Raw genomic sequence first — 15,725 nt, 5'->3', positions numbered from 1 at the left:
GATGGGTACAAAATATTATTATTATTATTATTATTATTATTATTATTATTATTATTATTATTTTGTACCCATCAGGGAAATAACAATAATAATAATAATAATAATAATAACAACAATATCTGTATTATTACAGATATGAAATAATAATAATAATAATAATAATAATAATAATAATAAAGATATTATTATTATTATTAGCCTGGTGGGTAAGAAATAATAATAATAATAATAAAGATATTATTATTATTATTATTATTATTATTAGCCTGGTGGGTAACAAAAAATATAATAATAATAATACAGATATTGTTATTATTATTATTATTATTAGTCTCAAATAGAGGTGGGTAAGAAATAATAATAATAATAATAATAATAATAATAATAATAATAATAACTGCAAAAGGCCACCCTACTGGGATCTGCATGCATCATCCGAAAATACATCATACAGTCCTAGACACTTGGGAAGTGTTCAACTTGTGATTTTGTGATATGAAATCCAGCATGTCTATCTTGTTTGCTGTGTCATACAATAAAATAATAATAATAATAATAATAATAATAATAATAATAATAATAATAACAACTGCACAAGGCCACCCTACTGGGATCTGCATGCATCATCCGAAAATACATCATACAGTCCTAGACACTTGGGAAGTGTTCAACTTGTGATTTTGTGATATGAAATCCAGCATGTCTATCTTGTTTGCTGTGTCATACAATAAAATAATAATAATAATAATAATAATAATAATAATAATAATCATCATCATCGAATCTGGGGAGCGGGGTGAGGTCCCGCTGTTAGCCCTAGCTTCTGCCGATCTAATAGTTCGAAAACAATGTGAGGGAAAAACCTTACCTTTACACTATTATTATTAGCCTCAAGGAGAGGCATGTAAGAAATATAATTATTATTAATCTTAATCGAAGAGTTCAAGGGCCTCTCTGCTCCCTATTCCAACATTCCGGATAAAAGGCGTCATACCAGGTGTAGATGATCTTTCCTTGTCTGTTTCCGTGCCGGTAATCATACAGAATGATATAGCTGTCTCCGCCATAGAATTGGCCGTAGGTTGAAGGGTCGACGGGCACTTTCGCGGAACCTTCGATTCTCCAGATCTGCAAAAACATGCATCGGATTGTTTGCAATGACTATGTAATCATAATATACTGGAAAGCAAAATGTGTAACGCATAAATATCCGGACCTGCTTGTTCCCGGTGCCGTCGTCCTCCATGCCGTGCTGGGCGGCCATGGTGGGCGAGACGTGGAGGGTGGCCACGTCGAAGGGCACGGCCTCGATCTTGGCCACGCTCCCCGAGACGTAGCCCACGCCCAGGCCCTCCGTCTGGTCCCGATCCCGCCAGTTCTTGAAGAACTGCTTGAACAGCGGCGTCTCTCCTTGTTCCGGAAGGACTTGGACCTGGAGAAGAGAGCAACGGAGGGAAGGAAGGCTCTCGTGATGCTCCGAACCAAATGGGACCAGAGTGCGCATTTCCATGCTTTGCATTGGACGGAACGACAGGAGAGCCGTGGCCCTTCTAAATCTATATATATAAAAGGCTTTTGGCATCACGGCGACTCACAAAGCAACAAAACCCAACACCCCCCAAACTCTAAAATTGGCAACACAATCCATCATCCGTGCCTCCAGTAAGATACAACACAATCCCACAAGAAACACAATCACAACACCAAAAAAAAGGCCAAAAACCACAACAGGCAATGTACGCATGCGTGCGGAACTCAAAGTATTTTTCGGGACAGCATGGCTGCCCAGGATCAGCTCGCTCAAAGATTTCCCCTAGGTAGCAAGCACCCAGGCTTTGAACCACCGAGGCTATTCATTACAATTCTACCACCCCAAAAAAACATTCCCCTAAAAGGCAACTACCTAACCTTCCAAGCAGCAAGCCTATTCCTTTCTATTCCACCTCACCAAACAAGGATTCACATAAGAAAATGGCCAGGCTTTCAGGCTACAAAGCTATTCACTGTTATTCCACCTACCTAACAAAGAATTCACATACGCCACAGCAACGCGTGGCCGGGCACAGCTAGTAATAATAATAATAATAATAATAATAATAATTTAATAATAATTTATTTATTATAACCCACCTCCCCGAATGGACATGAGGACAAGCCTTGAAAACATCCTTCTGATGTACAATGAAAGCACAGTACAAATTACAAGAGTAAAACAGCAAAACAATGATTTGAAACATCTTAAAATGAACACACGGCCATATCAAGTGGGGCCGGGCTGTGGCACAGCTGGCTAGTAACCAGCTGCAATAAATCACTACTGACCGAGAGGTCATGAGTTCGAAGCCCGGGTCGGGTTACGCCCCCGACCATTAAATAGCCCGGGTCCTCAAACTTTTTAAGCCGAGGGCCGGTCCACAATCCTTCAGACTGTTGAGGGGCCGGATTATCATTTGAAAATAAAATACAAACAAATTCCGATGCACACTGCACATGTCTTATTTGTAGTGCAAAAACAACAACAACAAGAACAAGAACAATGAAAGAACAATACATTATTTAAAAATAAAAACCATTTTAACCAACATACATTTATCAGGATTTCAATGGGAAGTGTGCTCCTGTTTCTGGCCAATGAGATAGTCAAGTTAATTAGAGTTGTTGTTGTTGTTGTTGTTGTTGTTGTTGTGTGCCTTTAAGTCATTTCAGACTTTGGGCGAGCCTAAGTCTAAAATTTATTTATTTATTATTTATTTATTTACTGCATTTATTTACTACATTTGTATCAAACCCTTCTCACCCCAAAGGGGACTCAGAGTGGCTTACAAATTATATGTACATACAATATATTATATTATTAGCATAGCACAATATTAGCATTATATATTACTATACTGAACTATACCACTATACTGTAATATTATTAGTAATATTATATGTAATATAGAATACATAATTAATATTATTATATGGTATTAGTGTTATATTGTATTACATTATAATATTATCAACTGGTTACTAGCCAGCTGTGGCGCAGCTGGCTAGTAACCAGCTGCTATAAATCACTACTGACCGAGAGGTCATGAGTTCGAAGCCCGGGTCGGGTTAAGCCTCCAACCATTAATAGCCCCGGCTTGCTGTTGACCTATGCAGCCCCGAAAGACAGTTGCACCTGTCAATTAGGGAAATTTAGGGACGCTTTATGCGGGAGGCTAATTTACAACACCATAAAAACTGCCAGCAAAAGACGAGGAAAGGAATGAGGAAGTACAGCCACTACTGGACGGTGAAGCAACAGCTCCCCCTGTGGCCGGAATTGTGAAGCTGGAAAAATGTTAAAAATGCCTCTGAGTCTGTCTAATGTATGTTGTTGGTCTGTTGGCATTGAATGTTTGCCATATATGTGTTCATTGTAATCTGCCCTGAGTCCCCTTCGGGGTGAGAAAGAAGGGCGGAATATAAATACTGTAAATAAAATAAAATAAAATAAACTATTCAAGTTGCATGTGCAACCACGGGCTGGTAGGTATTATAATTAAAAATGGGTTCCCAAGGGTTTAACTGGCAAGTACCCACTAATGGAATAATAAAAATAATGTATTAAACATTGCATTATGTGCAATAAATGAACATAAATGCCAGATAAGTGGTTAGAAATAACAAACAAACTGTTGCATTCACAGTGTGATGAATTGTAGTTTCATTCACAATGTAGTAAACTTCTTTAATGATATCTAATACCTTGTTATTATTTAAAGGTAGGACTGGTGCCGTCCCGTGCATTATTATCACCCATAAAGGAATGAGTGGGTTTCACGTAACAGCATTTCGTTCCTTCTCACCTGAGTCTGCCGAGGATAATGCATCTTGGTGATGAATTCGGAGGCGGTTTTCAAGGCGGACTTCCTCTCCTCGGCATTGGCGTTTTTACCTGGAAACAACAACAAATTGCGAAAAACAAAGCCATGAATGTGAACTTAATATACGTTCATTTCATGAAGTGTTTTTAAATAATTATGTGTTTTGATTAGGCGGTTTAGCAATGTTGTAACCCGCCCCAAGCTGTGAGAAGAGGCAAGTAAGAAATAATAATAATAATAATAATAATAATAATAATAATAATAATAATAATAATAATATCCTCAGCTGCTGTAAGAAAATCGCACAGACAGACTACAAACAGAGGCACAACTATGTGGCCCAAATGATTCATTGGAACTTATGCCTCAAGTACCACCTCCCAGCAGCAAAGAACTGGTGGGATCACAAACTTAAAAAAGTACTGGAAAATGAGCACGCAAAGATATGTGGGACTTTAGAATCCAGACTGACGAAGTTCTGGAACACAACACTCCAGACATCACAGTTGTGGAAAGGAAAAAGGTTTGGATCATTGATGTTGCCATTCCGGATGACGGTCGCATTGACGAAAAACAACAGGAAAAACTCAGCCGCTATCAGGACCTCAAGATTGAACTTCAAAGACTCTGGCAGAAACCAGTGCAGGTGGTCCCAGTGGTGATCGGCACATTGGGTGCCGTGCCTAAAGATCTCAGCCGGCATTTGGAAACAATAGACATTGACAAAATCACGATCTGCCAACTGCAAAAGGCCACTCTACTGGGATCTGCACGCATCATCCGAAAATACATCACAGTCCTACACACTTAGGAAATGTTCGACTTGTGATTTTGTGATACGAAATCCAGCATATCTATCTTGTTTGCTGTGTCATACAATAAGGTAATAATAATAATAATAATAATAATAATAATAATAATAATAATAATAATAATTCAAATCATAAAATCACAAGTCGAACACTTCCCAAGCATTTAGAACTGCCTAGAAGATCAGGGGGCAGAGGACTCTTACAAGTAAAAAAAGCAGTCAAAGAAGAAGAACATGTCCTGGCAGAATGTGTGATGTATTGTTGTTGTTGTTGTTGTTGTTGTATGACACAGCAAACGAGATCTATATGCTGGATTTCGTTTCACAAAATCACAAGTCGAACACTTCCCAAGTGTCTAGGACTGTGTGATGTATTTTTGGATGATGCGTGCAGATCCCAGCAGGGTGGCCTTTTGCAGTTGGCAGATCGTAATTTTGTCATTGTCTATTGTTTCCAAATGCCGGCTGAGATCTTTCGGCACGGCACCCAGTGTGCCCATCACCACCGGGACCACCTGCACTGGTTTCTGCCAGAGTCTTTGAAGTTCAATCTTGAGGTCCTGAGAGCGGCTGAGTTTTTCCTGTTGTTTTTCGTCAATGCGACTGTCACCTGGGATGGCAACATAAATGATCCAAACCTTTTTCTTTTCCACAACTGTGATGTCTGGTGCGTTGTGTTCCAGAACTTTGTCAGTCTGGATTCGGAAGTCCCACAGTATCTTTGCATGTTCATTTTCCAATACTTTTGCAGGTTTGTGATCCCACCAGTTCTTTGCTGCTGGGAGGTGGTCCTTGAGGCATAAGTTCCAATGAATCATTTGGGCCACATAGTTGTGCCTCTGTTTGTAGTCTGTCTGTGTGATTTTCTTACAGCAGCTGAGGATATCATCAATGGTTTCGTCAGCTTCCTTGCAGAGTCTTCATTTTGGGTCATCAGCTGATTTTTCGATCTTGGCCTGAATTGCCTTTGTCCTGATGTCTTGCTCCTGGGCTGCAAGGATCAGGCCTTCTGTCTCCTTCTTCAGGGTCCCATTCGTGAGCGAGGGCCAGGTCTTCTCCTTATCAGCTTTTCCTTCAATTTTGTCAAGGAACTTTCCATGCAGTGTTTTGTTGTGCCAGCTGTCAGCTCTAGTTTGTAGTGCGGTTTTCTTGTACTGGTTTTTTGTCTTCGGTGCTTTGAGGAGTTTCTGATTTTTGACTTCAATCAGAGCAGGTTCTTCACTTTACATCTTCTGCCAGGGCATGTTCTTCTTCTTTGACTGCTTGTTTTACTTGCAAGAGTCCTCTGCCCCCTGATCTTCTAGGCAGATATAGCCGGTCAACATCACTGCGAGGGTGCAGTGAGTGATGAATGGTCATGAGTTTTCTTTATTATTATTAATTATTATTATTATTATTATTATTATTATTATTATTATCATGTACCTTTCCAGATGAAGATTTTGCCATCGGTGCCATGGTCGAGAATGAAACAGTCGTCCGAATTCAGGGCCGACTGAGAGAACGGGTTCTCATCTGCCACCAGAGAAACAGCCATATTCCCTGCCCCGTTGGAGACCTGAACATAGAAAGGAACAACCGTGCGGATATTGGAGAAATTACTCTAAAGAGACTTCTTTCGCCCACCGTTTCCCCTCCGTAACCCAACCTAAGGTTTATTTCATGGGCTGCATTAAAAAGTGTGTGTCCACTTTGGTGCATCTTCCAAAGGCCAGGTGTTTCTTGTTTTACCTTGTAGAGTTTGGCGAGTCTCCTGTTGCTTGTGTCGGCAAGAGTGTCTTCATCTGCGGTGCTCTGCGGCAGAGTGGGCTTGGGACCCAGGACCTGGAAAGACAAATGGTTATACATACAGGCCTTTGGGGGTCCCTTCCAAATCGATAACATATCTATCTTATTCATATATATCATACTAGCTGTGCCCGGCCACATGTTGCTGTGGCTATGGGAATCCTTTGTTGGCCAGGTGGAATAGCAGTGAATAGCCTTGCAGCCTCAAAGCCTGTCTGTTTTCTGGAGCTTTTTGTTTTATGAACGTAGAGGCATGGGTGAAGGGTTATGCTGCCAAGTTTAGTGTTTCTGGTATGTGTAGTTTTGTTGTTTTGTCCTAGGCCGAAATGCCATTACCCTTTTATATATATAGACTAGCTGTGCCCGGCCACGCGTTGCTGTGGCGAAGCATGGTGGTATGGGAAATAAAGTATTGAGGAACTGGTGGTAGTTATAGGTAAAGGGTAAAGGTTTTCTCCTGACATTAAGTCCAGTTGTGTCCGACTGCACACTGAAGTGGATTATATGGCAGTGTGGAGTCAAGATAATTCAGTTCAAAGCAGATAATATAAGATTATAAATGGGTTATATAGCTGGGTGGAAGGGCCTTGAGTCTACACTGCCATATAATCCAGTGCAAATTAGATAATCTGTGGAAGAAGCCTAAGTGAGGCCTAAGTCTGCCTGTCCCCTAACTGAACCCCGGCTGTCCCTTGGCTGAGTTGGTTGCTAGGAGACCCAAGTGGGCAGAGATTAGCCCTCTAAACTGGCAGCAATTAGATAAAAAGAATTATTGCTCTCCCTCTAATTAGGACTTTATTTTTCTTTTTGTTGTATCAACCTAGAGGCGTGGATGATGGGTTGTGTTGTCAAATTTCAAGGTTGGGGGGCCTGTAGTTTTGTTGTTTTGTGGGTTGCCGTGATGCCATTACCCTTTTATATATATAGATAATAACAAGGTATAATAATACATAATATCACATACTAATAATATAATATAATAATACATAATAACTGTGTTACATGATTATTCATCATGCGGACTGGGGATCATGGGAAGTGCAACCCAAAAGCCAGAAGCCTTGCACCGAAATGCAAACCGCTCTGTCCTGAGTCAACAGAATGAATGGCAAGCCTTCGGGATGTTTCTGTACTGCAACTCCCATTGGGAATGCATCCCTCAATACTGTTTGTACCTGCAGCATCTCTTCTCGCTCGGACCCTTCGTCTACCACGTAGACCCTGGCGCGTCCGCTTCGCTCGTTGTCACGGATTTCTTTGGCGACTAGCGTGGCTTTGAGCCTTTCAAAGCGATTGGCCTGAGAGCCGCACCACTGGTGGATGAACTGGGATGGAAAGAGCACAGGTAGGAATACTTACCAGATTATATTTACTGAAAAGGAGAACCAAATACACTCGGCGGCGAATCAATCGTTGCCTGGCAGAAACGGACTCTCGGCATCACAGACGGCCAACTTACGCTGCCCAGATCCAAGATGAAGCAGTCTCCGTTGTTGAAGCTGTCCCAGCTGACCGGGACCTCCGTGGCTCTGACTGTCCTCCGGCCTTTGACTTGGAAGAGGCGCTGGACGGTCACTTCATTGGGAACCACGTGCCGGAAGCCCGAAGCCACACCGCCGGCCTGTAAAAGGGGCAGGAAGGGGCTGTTAGGAATTGTGAGAGTTGAAGTCCAAAACACTTGGAGGGCTAGTAAGCAGCTGCTATAAATCACTACTGACCGAGAGGTCATGAGTTCGAACCCAGCCCGGGTCGGATTCAGCTCCCGACCATTAATAGCCTAGCTCGTTGTTGACCTAAGCAACTCAAGTAGGAAATTTAGGGCCGGGCTGTGGCACAGCTGGCTAGTAACCAGCTGCAATAAATCACTACTGACCAAGAGGTCATGAGTTCGAACCCAGCCCGGGTCGGATTCAGCTCCCGACCATTAATAGCCTAGCTCGTTGTTGACCTAAGCAACTCAAGTAGGAAATTTAGGGCCGGGCTGTGGCACAGCTGGCTAGTAACCAGCTGCTATAAATCACTACTGACCGAGAGGTCATGAGTTCGAAGCCCGGGTCGGGTTAAGCCCCCGACCATTAAATAGCCCGGGTCCTCAAACTTTTTAAGCCGAGGGCCAGTCCACAATCCTTCAGACTGTTGAGGGGCCGGATTATCATTTAAAAAAAAATACAAACAAATTCCGATGCACACTGCACATGTCTTATTTGTAGTGCAAAATCAACAACAACAACAACAACGAAAGAACAATACAATATTTAAAAATAAAAACAATTTTGACCAACATACATTTATCAGGATTTCAATGGGAAGTGTGCTCCTGCTTCTGGCCAATGAGATAGTCAAGTTAATTAGGGTTGTTGTTGTTGTTGTTGTTGTGTGCCTTCAAGTCATTTCAGACTTTGGGCGAGCCTAAGTCTAAAATGTATTTATTTATTTATTATTTATTTATTTACTGCATTTATTTACTACATTTGTATCCCACCCTTCTCACCCCGAAGGGAACTCAGAGCAGCTGTATGTACATACAATATATTATATTATTAGCATAGCACAATATTAGCATTATATATTACTATATTGAACTATACTGTAATATTATTAATAATATTATATGTAATATAGAATATATAATTAATATTATCATATGGTATTATTATTAGTGTTATATTGTATTACATTATAATATTATTGTCAATATTATATGTATATACAATATATTATATTATTAGCATAGCACAATATTAGCATGATATATTACTATATTGAACTATACTGTAATATTATTAATAATATTATATGTAATATAGAATATATAATTAATATTATCATATGGTATTATTATTAGTGTTATATTGTATTACATTATAATATTATTGTCAATATTATATGTATATACAATATATTATATTATAAAACTGAGGGTGGGGGCCAGGTAAATGACCTCAGAGGGCCGCATCCGGCCCCCGGGCCTTAGTTTGGGGACCCCTGCCCCATGTCATCAAATATATAATGTCATGAAATATATTATGTGTGGTATGAATGAATTTAATGGAAGATGAATGAATGAGAGCTAATTTTGGAGACACCATTCAAAAATATTAAGGCAGTGGTCCCCAAACTAAGGCCCGGGGGCCAGATGCGGCCCTCCAAGGTCATTTACCTGGCCCCCGCCCTCAGTTTTATAATATAATATTTTTATATCAGTTTTAATAATATTATATATTGTATATACATATAATATTGATAATAATATTATGTTATACAATATAATACTAATAGTAATACCATATAATAATATTAATTATATGTTGTATATTACATATTATATAATAGTATAGTGGTATCGTTCAATATCTATATATATAAAAGAGTGATGGCATCACGGCGACCCACAAAACAATAAAACTACAGGCCCCCCAACCTCGAAATTTGACAACACAACCCATCATCCACGCCTCTAGGTTGATACAACAAAAAGAAAAGAAAAATAAAGTCCTAATTAGAGAGAGAGGAATAATTGCTTTTATCCAATTGCTGCCAGTTAGAAGGCTAAACTCCTCCAACTTGGTCTCCTAGCAACCCAATAAAAAATAATAAAAAACACTAAAAAATAATTTAAAACACTAAAAATTAATACAATAAAATACTATGATAACAGAAAAATAACTAAAAATAATACAAGAAACTAATAAAATATAATAAATAAAAATATAACTTAATATTAATAAAAAATTAATAAAAAATGCAAATAAAGTCAAATAAAAATTACACAACAATTTTTAACCAATACCACCACCACTTTGCCACAGCAACGCGTGGCCGGGCACAGCTAGTAGTAATATATAATGCTAATATGGTGTTATGCTAATAATATAATATATTATGTTGATTAAAATTGTTTTCATTTTTAAATATTGTATTCTTTCGTTGTTGTTGTTGTTGCACTACAAATAAGACATGTGTAATATGCATAGGAATTTGTTTGAATTTTTTTTTCAAATGATAATTCGGCCCCTCAACAGTCTGAAGGATTTTGGACTTAAAAAGTTTGGGGACCCCTGTATTAAGGCCTGCAATGACTAATTCGTTAACTACCTGCTTGCTGAATTGTAATTAAAGGTTGCTAATGAGACCTGAAATAGTTGACCTCTTTTGTAAACTGTGATAACAACTGTGAAAATGATAAGATAAATGTTTATATCAAGTTAAGGAAATGTTTACAACTGTTAAGAAGGAAGTCAACACAGAGCTGCCTGTGTTTGTTAACACCACTCAAGAAGAATCAACATCTGGTCCAGGAAACGAAGATGGAGCCAGGATGGAAGACATCTATCATTCGGATACATACTTTGTACTTGAGGCCCGATTTGAAGTACCCCAGGAATGTGGGCGATTCGTGTCCTTGCACTTCCCGGTGCTGGACCGCCTTCCCGCCGAGATAGTCGTCCAGCTGGACCGTGAAAATGGCGGCCGCTCCGCTTTCGTCCTGGGTGCATTGGTCTCCTGAGGATCGGGGAAGAGCCCGGGACAGAGAAAATCAACAACCTCGCAGGCGTCTTCACGCCTGTTTATTTCAAGTTCACTTTGTGACGGTCAATGACCAGCTCATAAGAGGAGGGAGCCAGTCCCGCACAAACACATCAGGTCTAAGGTTCAGGAAATTTAAAACTTTGAAACTTTAAAAAACCTTTTGAAACTTTTTGAAGCTCTGAGACTTTGAGGCTTTGAAACTTTGAGACTTTGAAACCTAAACTTCGAAACGTTGAAACTAAAACTTTGAAACTTTAAAACTTTGAGACTTTGAAACTTTAAACTTTGAAACTTTGAGACTTTGAAACCTAAACTTTGAAACGTTGAAACTAAAACTTTGAAACTTTAAAACTTTGAGACTTTGAAACTTTAAACTTTGAGACTTTGAAACCTAAACTTCGAAACGTTGAAACTAAAACTTTGAAACTTTAAAACTTTGAGACTTTGAAACTTTAAACTTTGAAACTTTGAGACTTTGAAACCTAAACTTTGAAACGTTGAAACTAAAACTTTGAAACTTTAAAACTTTGAGACTTTGAAACTTTAAACTTTGAAACTTTGAAACCTAAACTTTGAAACGTTGAAACTAAAACTTTGAAACTTTAAAACTTTGAGACTTTGAAACTTTAAACTTTGAAACTTTGAGACTTTGAAACCTAAACTTTGAAACGTTGAAACTAAAACTTTGAAACTTTAAAACTTTGAGACTTTGAAACTTTAAACTTTGAAACTTTGAGACTTTGAAACCTAAACTTTGAAACGTTGAAACTAAAACTTTGAAACTTTAAAACTTTGAGACTTTGAAACTTTGAGACTTTGAAACCTAAACTTTGAAACGTTGAAACTAAAACTTTGAAACTTTAAAACTTTGAGAGTTTGAAACTTTAAACTTTGAAACTTTGAAACCTAAACTTTGAAACGTTGAAACTAAAACTTTGAAACTTTAAAACTTTGAGACTTTGAAACTTTAAACTTTGAAACTTTGAGACTTTGAAACCTAAACTTCGAAACGTTGAAACTAAAACTTTGAAACTTTAAAACTTTGAGACTTTGAAACTTTAAACTTTGAAACTTTGAGACTTTGAAACCTAAACTTCGAAACGTTGAAACTAAAACTTTGAAACTTTAAAACTTTGAGACTTTGAAACTTTAAACTTTGAAACTTTGAGACTTTGAAACCTAAACTTTGAAACGTTGAAACTAAAACTTTGAAACTTTAAAACTTTGAGACTTTGAAACTTTAAACTTTGAGACTTTGAAACCTAAACTTTGAAACGTTGAAACTAAAACTTTGAAACTTTAAAACTTTGAGACTTTGAAACTTTAAACTTTGAAACTTTGAGACTTTGAAACCTAAACTTCGAAACGTTGAAACTAAAACTTTGAAACTTTAAAACTTTGAGACTTTGAAACTTTAAACTTTGAAACTTTGAGACTTTGAAACCTAAACTTTGAAAGGTTGAAACTAAAACTTTGAAACTTTAAAACTTTGAGACTTTGAAACTTTAAACTTTGAAACTTTGAGACTTTGAAACCTAAACTTTGAAACGTTGAAACTAAAACTTTGAAACTTTAAAACTTTGAGACTTTGAAACTTTAAACTTTGAAACTTTGAGACTTTGAAACCTAAACTTTGAAACGTTGAAACTAAAACTTTGAAACTTTAAAACTTTGAGACTTTGAAACTTTAAACTTTGAAACTTTGAGACTTTGAAACCTAAACTTTGAAACGTTGAAACTAAAACTTTGAAACTTTAAAACTTTGAGACTTTGAAACTTTAAACTTTGAAACTTTGAGACTTTGAAACCTAAACTTTGAAACGTTGAAACTAAAACTTTGAAACTTTAAAACTTTGAGACTTTGAAACTTTAAACTTTGAAACTTTGAGACTTTGAAACCTAAACTTTGAAACGTTGAAACTAAAACTTTGAAACTTTAAAACTTTGAGACTTTGAAACTTTAAACTTTGAAACTTTGAGACTTTGAAACCTAAACTTTGAAACGTTGAAACTAAAACTTTGAAACTTTAAAACTTTGAGACTTTGAAACTTTGAGACTTTGAAACCTAAACTTTGAAACGTTAAAACTAAAACTTTGAAACTTTAAAACTTTGAGACTTTGAAACTTTAAACTTTGAAACTTTGAAACCTAAACTTTGAAACGTTGAAACTAAAACTTTGAAACTTTAAAACTTTGAGACTTTGAAACTTTAAACTTTGAAACTTTGAGACTTTGAAACCTAAACTTCGAAACGTTGAAACTAAAACTTTGAAACTTTAAAACTTTGAGACTTTGAAACTTTAAACTTTGAAACTTTGAGACTTTGAAACCTAAACTTCGAAACGTTGAAACTAAAACTTTGAAACTTTAAAACTTTGAGACTTTGAAACTTTAAACTTTGAAACTTTGAGACTTTGAAACCTAAACTTTGAAACGTTGAAACTAAAACTTTGAAACTTTAAAACTTTGAGACTTTGAAACTTTAAACTTTGAGACTTTGAAACCTAAACTTTGAAACGTTGAAACTAAAACTTTGAAACTTTAAAACTTTGAGACTTTGAAACTTTAAACTTTGAAACTTTGAGACTTTGAAACCTAAACTTCGAAACGTTGAAACTAAAACTTTGAAACTTTAAAACTTTGAGACTTTGAAACTTTAAACTTTGAAACTTTGAGACTTTGAAACCTAAACTTTGAAACGTTGAAACTAAAACTTTGAAACTTTAAAACTTTGAGACTTTGAAACTTTAAACTTTGAAACTTTGAGACTTTGAAACCTAAACTTTGAAACGTTGAAACTAAAACTTTGAAACTTTAAAACTTTGAGACTTTGAAACTTTAAACTTTGAAACTTTGAGACTTTGAAACCTAAACTTTGAAACGTTGAAACTAAAACTTTGAAACTTTAAAACTTTGAAACTTTGAACTTTGAAACCTAAACTTTGAAACATTGAAACTGAAACTTTGAAACTTTAAAACTTTGAGACTTTCAAACTTTAAACTGAAACTTTGAAACTGAAACTTTGAAACTTTGATACTTTGAAACTTCAAAATTTTAAAACTTCAGAGTTTAAAAACTTCAAAACCTGACTCTAAAACTTGAAAATTTTTAAACTTCAAAAACTTCAAAACTTTACAACTTTAAAACTTCAAGACTTTAAAACTTCAAGACTTCAAGACTTTAAAACTTCAAGACTTTAAAACTTCAAAACTTTAAATCCTCAAAAGAAGAGCCTGTTTATTATGACCGTTGCACTCCAACACCAAAAATACCTTTTTCACCCGTTACCACTCCAGAGTCCAGTAATGCTTTATCAACATGTTTATTGAAGAAGACAAATAAAAAGGGGGAAGAAAGGGATTCCCCCAGGCAGGAAGCAGCCAGGCTTTGAAGCTGCAAGGCTATTCAATGCTAATCAAGCTGGCCAATGGCAACATTCAGACTTGCCTCCAACAGACAAGAGTTCTTTCTCCCACCCTGATATATATACCTCACATTACGTTGAGTCCAATCCCCTCCTGCCTTTGTGCACCGAAAGCACATTCAAAGCACCCCTGACAGATGGCCACCCAGCCTCAATGTTAATAGTAGTAGTAATAATAATAATAATAATAATAATAATAATAATAATAATAATAATGGTAATAAAGAGGGCTGGAAGAGACCATTTGGGCCATTGAGTCCAATCCCCTCCTGCCTTTGTGCACCGAAAGCACATTCAAAGCACCCATGACAGATGGCCACCCAGCCTCAATGTTAATAGTAGTAGTAGTAATAATAATAATAATAATAATAATAATAATAATAATAATGGTAATAAAGAGGGCTAGAAGAGACCATTTGGGCCATTGAGTCCAATCCCCTCCTGCCTTTGTGCACCAAAAGCACATTCAAAGCACCCCTGACAGATGGCCACCCAGCCTCAATGTTAATAGTAGTAATAATAATAATAATAATAATAATAATAATAATAATAATAATAAAGAGGGCTGGAAGAGACCATTTGGGCCATTGAGTCCAATCCCCTCCTGCCTTTGTGCACCAAAAGCACATTCAAAGCACCCCTGACAGATGGCCACCCAGCCTCAATGTTAATAGTAGTAGTAGTAGTAGTAGTAGTAGTAGTAATAATGATGATGGTTGCCATGGGGGCCGGATAAATGGCTTCGATGGGCCGCATCCGGCCCCCGGGACTTAGTTTGGGGACCCCTGGTCTAATCATATTACTCATAGTATACAAAGAGCAACAAAAGCAGCAGGTGCCATTTACAAGCTGTACCATCATAGATACCCAGGCACAATCAGACCTGCCCTGGAAGTATTTAAGAAAAAAATAATGCCAACACTCCTATTTGGGGCCGAGATTTGGGGGCACACCAATTTGGCCAAGATCGAAGCCTTCCAAGTTAAGCAGCTTCGCACTCTCCTGGGACTTTCCAGAACAACACTGATGGCTGCTGTAAGGGCAGAGCTAGGAATGCTCCCAGTAAAAGCTCAAATTTTAATGAGATAATTCAATTACTGGTCAAAAGTAAATCAGATGAATTCCAGTAGACTTCCTCGCCAATATTTAGAGCAGGGGTCCCCAAACTAAGGCCCGGGGGCCGGATGTGGCCCATCGAAGCCATTTATCTGGCCCCCATGGCACAAGGGCAGAAGAGGGTTGGGCTAAATGACCCAGGGGTCTCTTCTTCTCTTACAACCCTTCTTCTTCTTCTTCTTCTTCTTCTTCTTCTT

At 37.5% G+C, this 15,725-nt stretch overlaps 1 protein-coding gene across 2 annotated transcripts in view; it reads right to left on the bottom strand.

Moving 5' to 3' along the window:
- The window catches only part of gsn (gelsolin), a 117,574-nt gene that overhangs the window by 18,524 nt on the left and 83,325 nt on the right, over positions 1-15,725 (bottom strand). For both annotated transcript variants that reach the window (XM_062958987.1, XM_062958986.1), the window contains exons 3-10: positions 10,805-10,959; positions 7,916-8,077; positions 7,632-7,781; positions 6,400-6,492; positions 6,094-6,226; positions 3,840-3,928; positions 1,217-1,432; positions 995-1,128 (exon numbers count right to left, since the gene is read on the bottom strand). In XM_062958987.1, the coding sequence (XP_062815057.1) occupies positions 995-1,128; positions 1,217-1,432; positions 3,840-3,928; positions 6,094-6,226; positions 6,400-6,492; positions 7,632-7,781; positions 7,916-8,077; positions 10,805-10,959 (1,132 nt within the window). The remainder of the gene's footprint in view (positions 1-994; positions 1,129-1,216; positions 1,433-3,839; positions 3,929-6,093; positions 6,227-6,399; positions 6,493-7,631; positions 7,782-7,915; positions 8,078-10,804; positions 10,960-15,725) is intronic.

Source organism: Anolis carolinensis, unplaced genomic scaffold (genome assembly GCF_035594765.1).
Source record: "Anolis carolinensis isolate JA03-04 unplaced genomic scaffold, rAnoCar3.1.pri scaffold_7, whole genome shotgun sequence".
Taxonomy (NCBI): Eukaryota; Metazoa; Chordata; class Lepidosauria; order Squamata; family Dactyloidae; genus Anolis; species Anolis carolinensis.
This window is presented reverse-complemented; position numbering and strand designations above follow the sequence as displayed.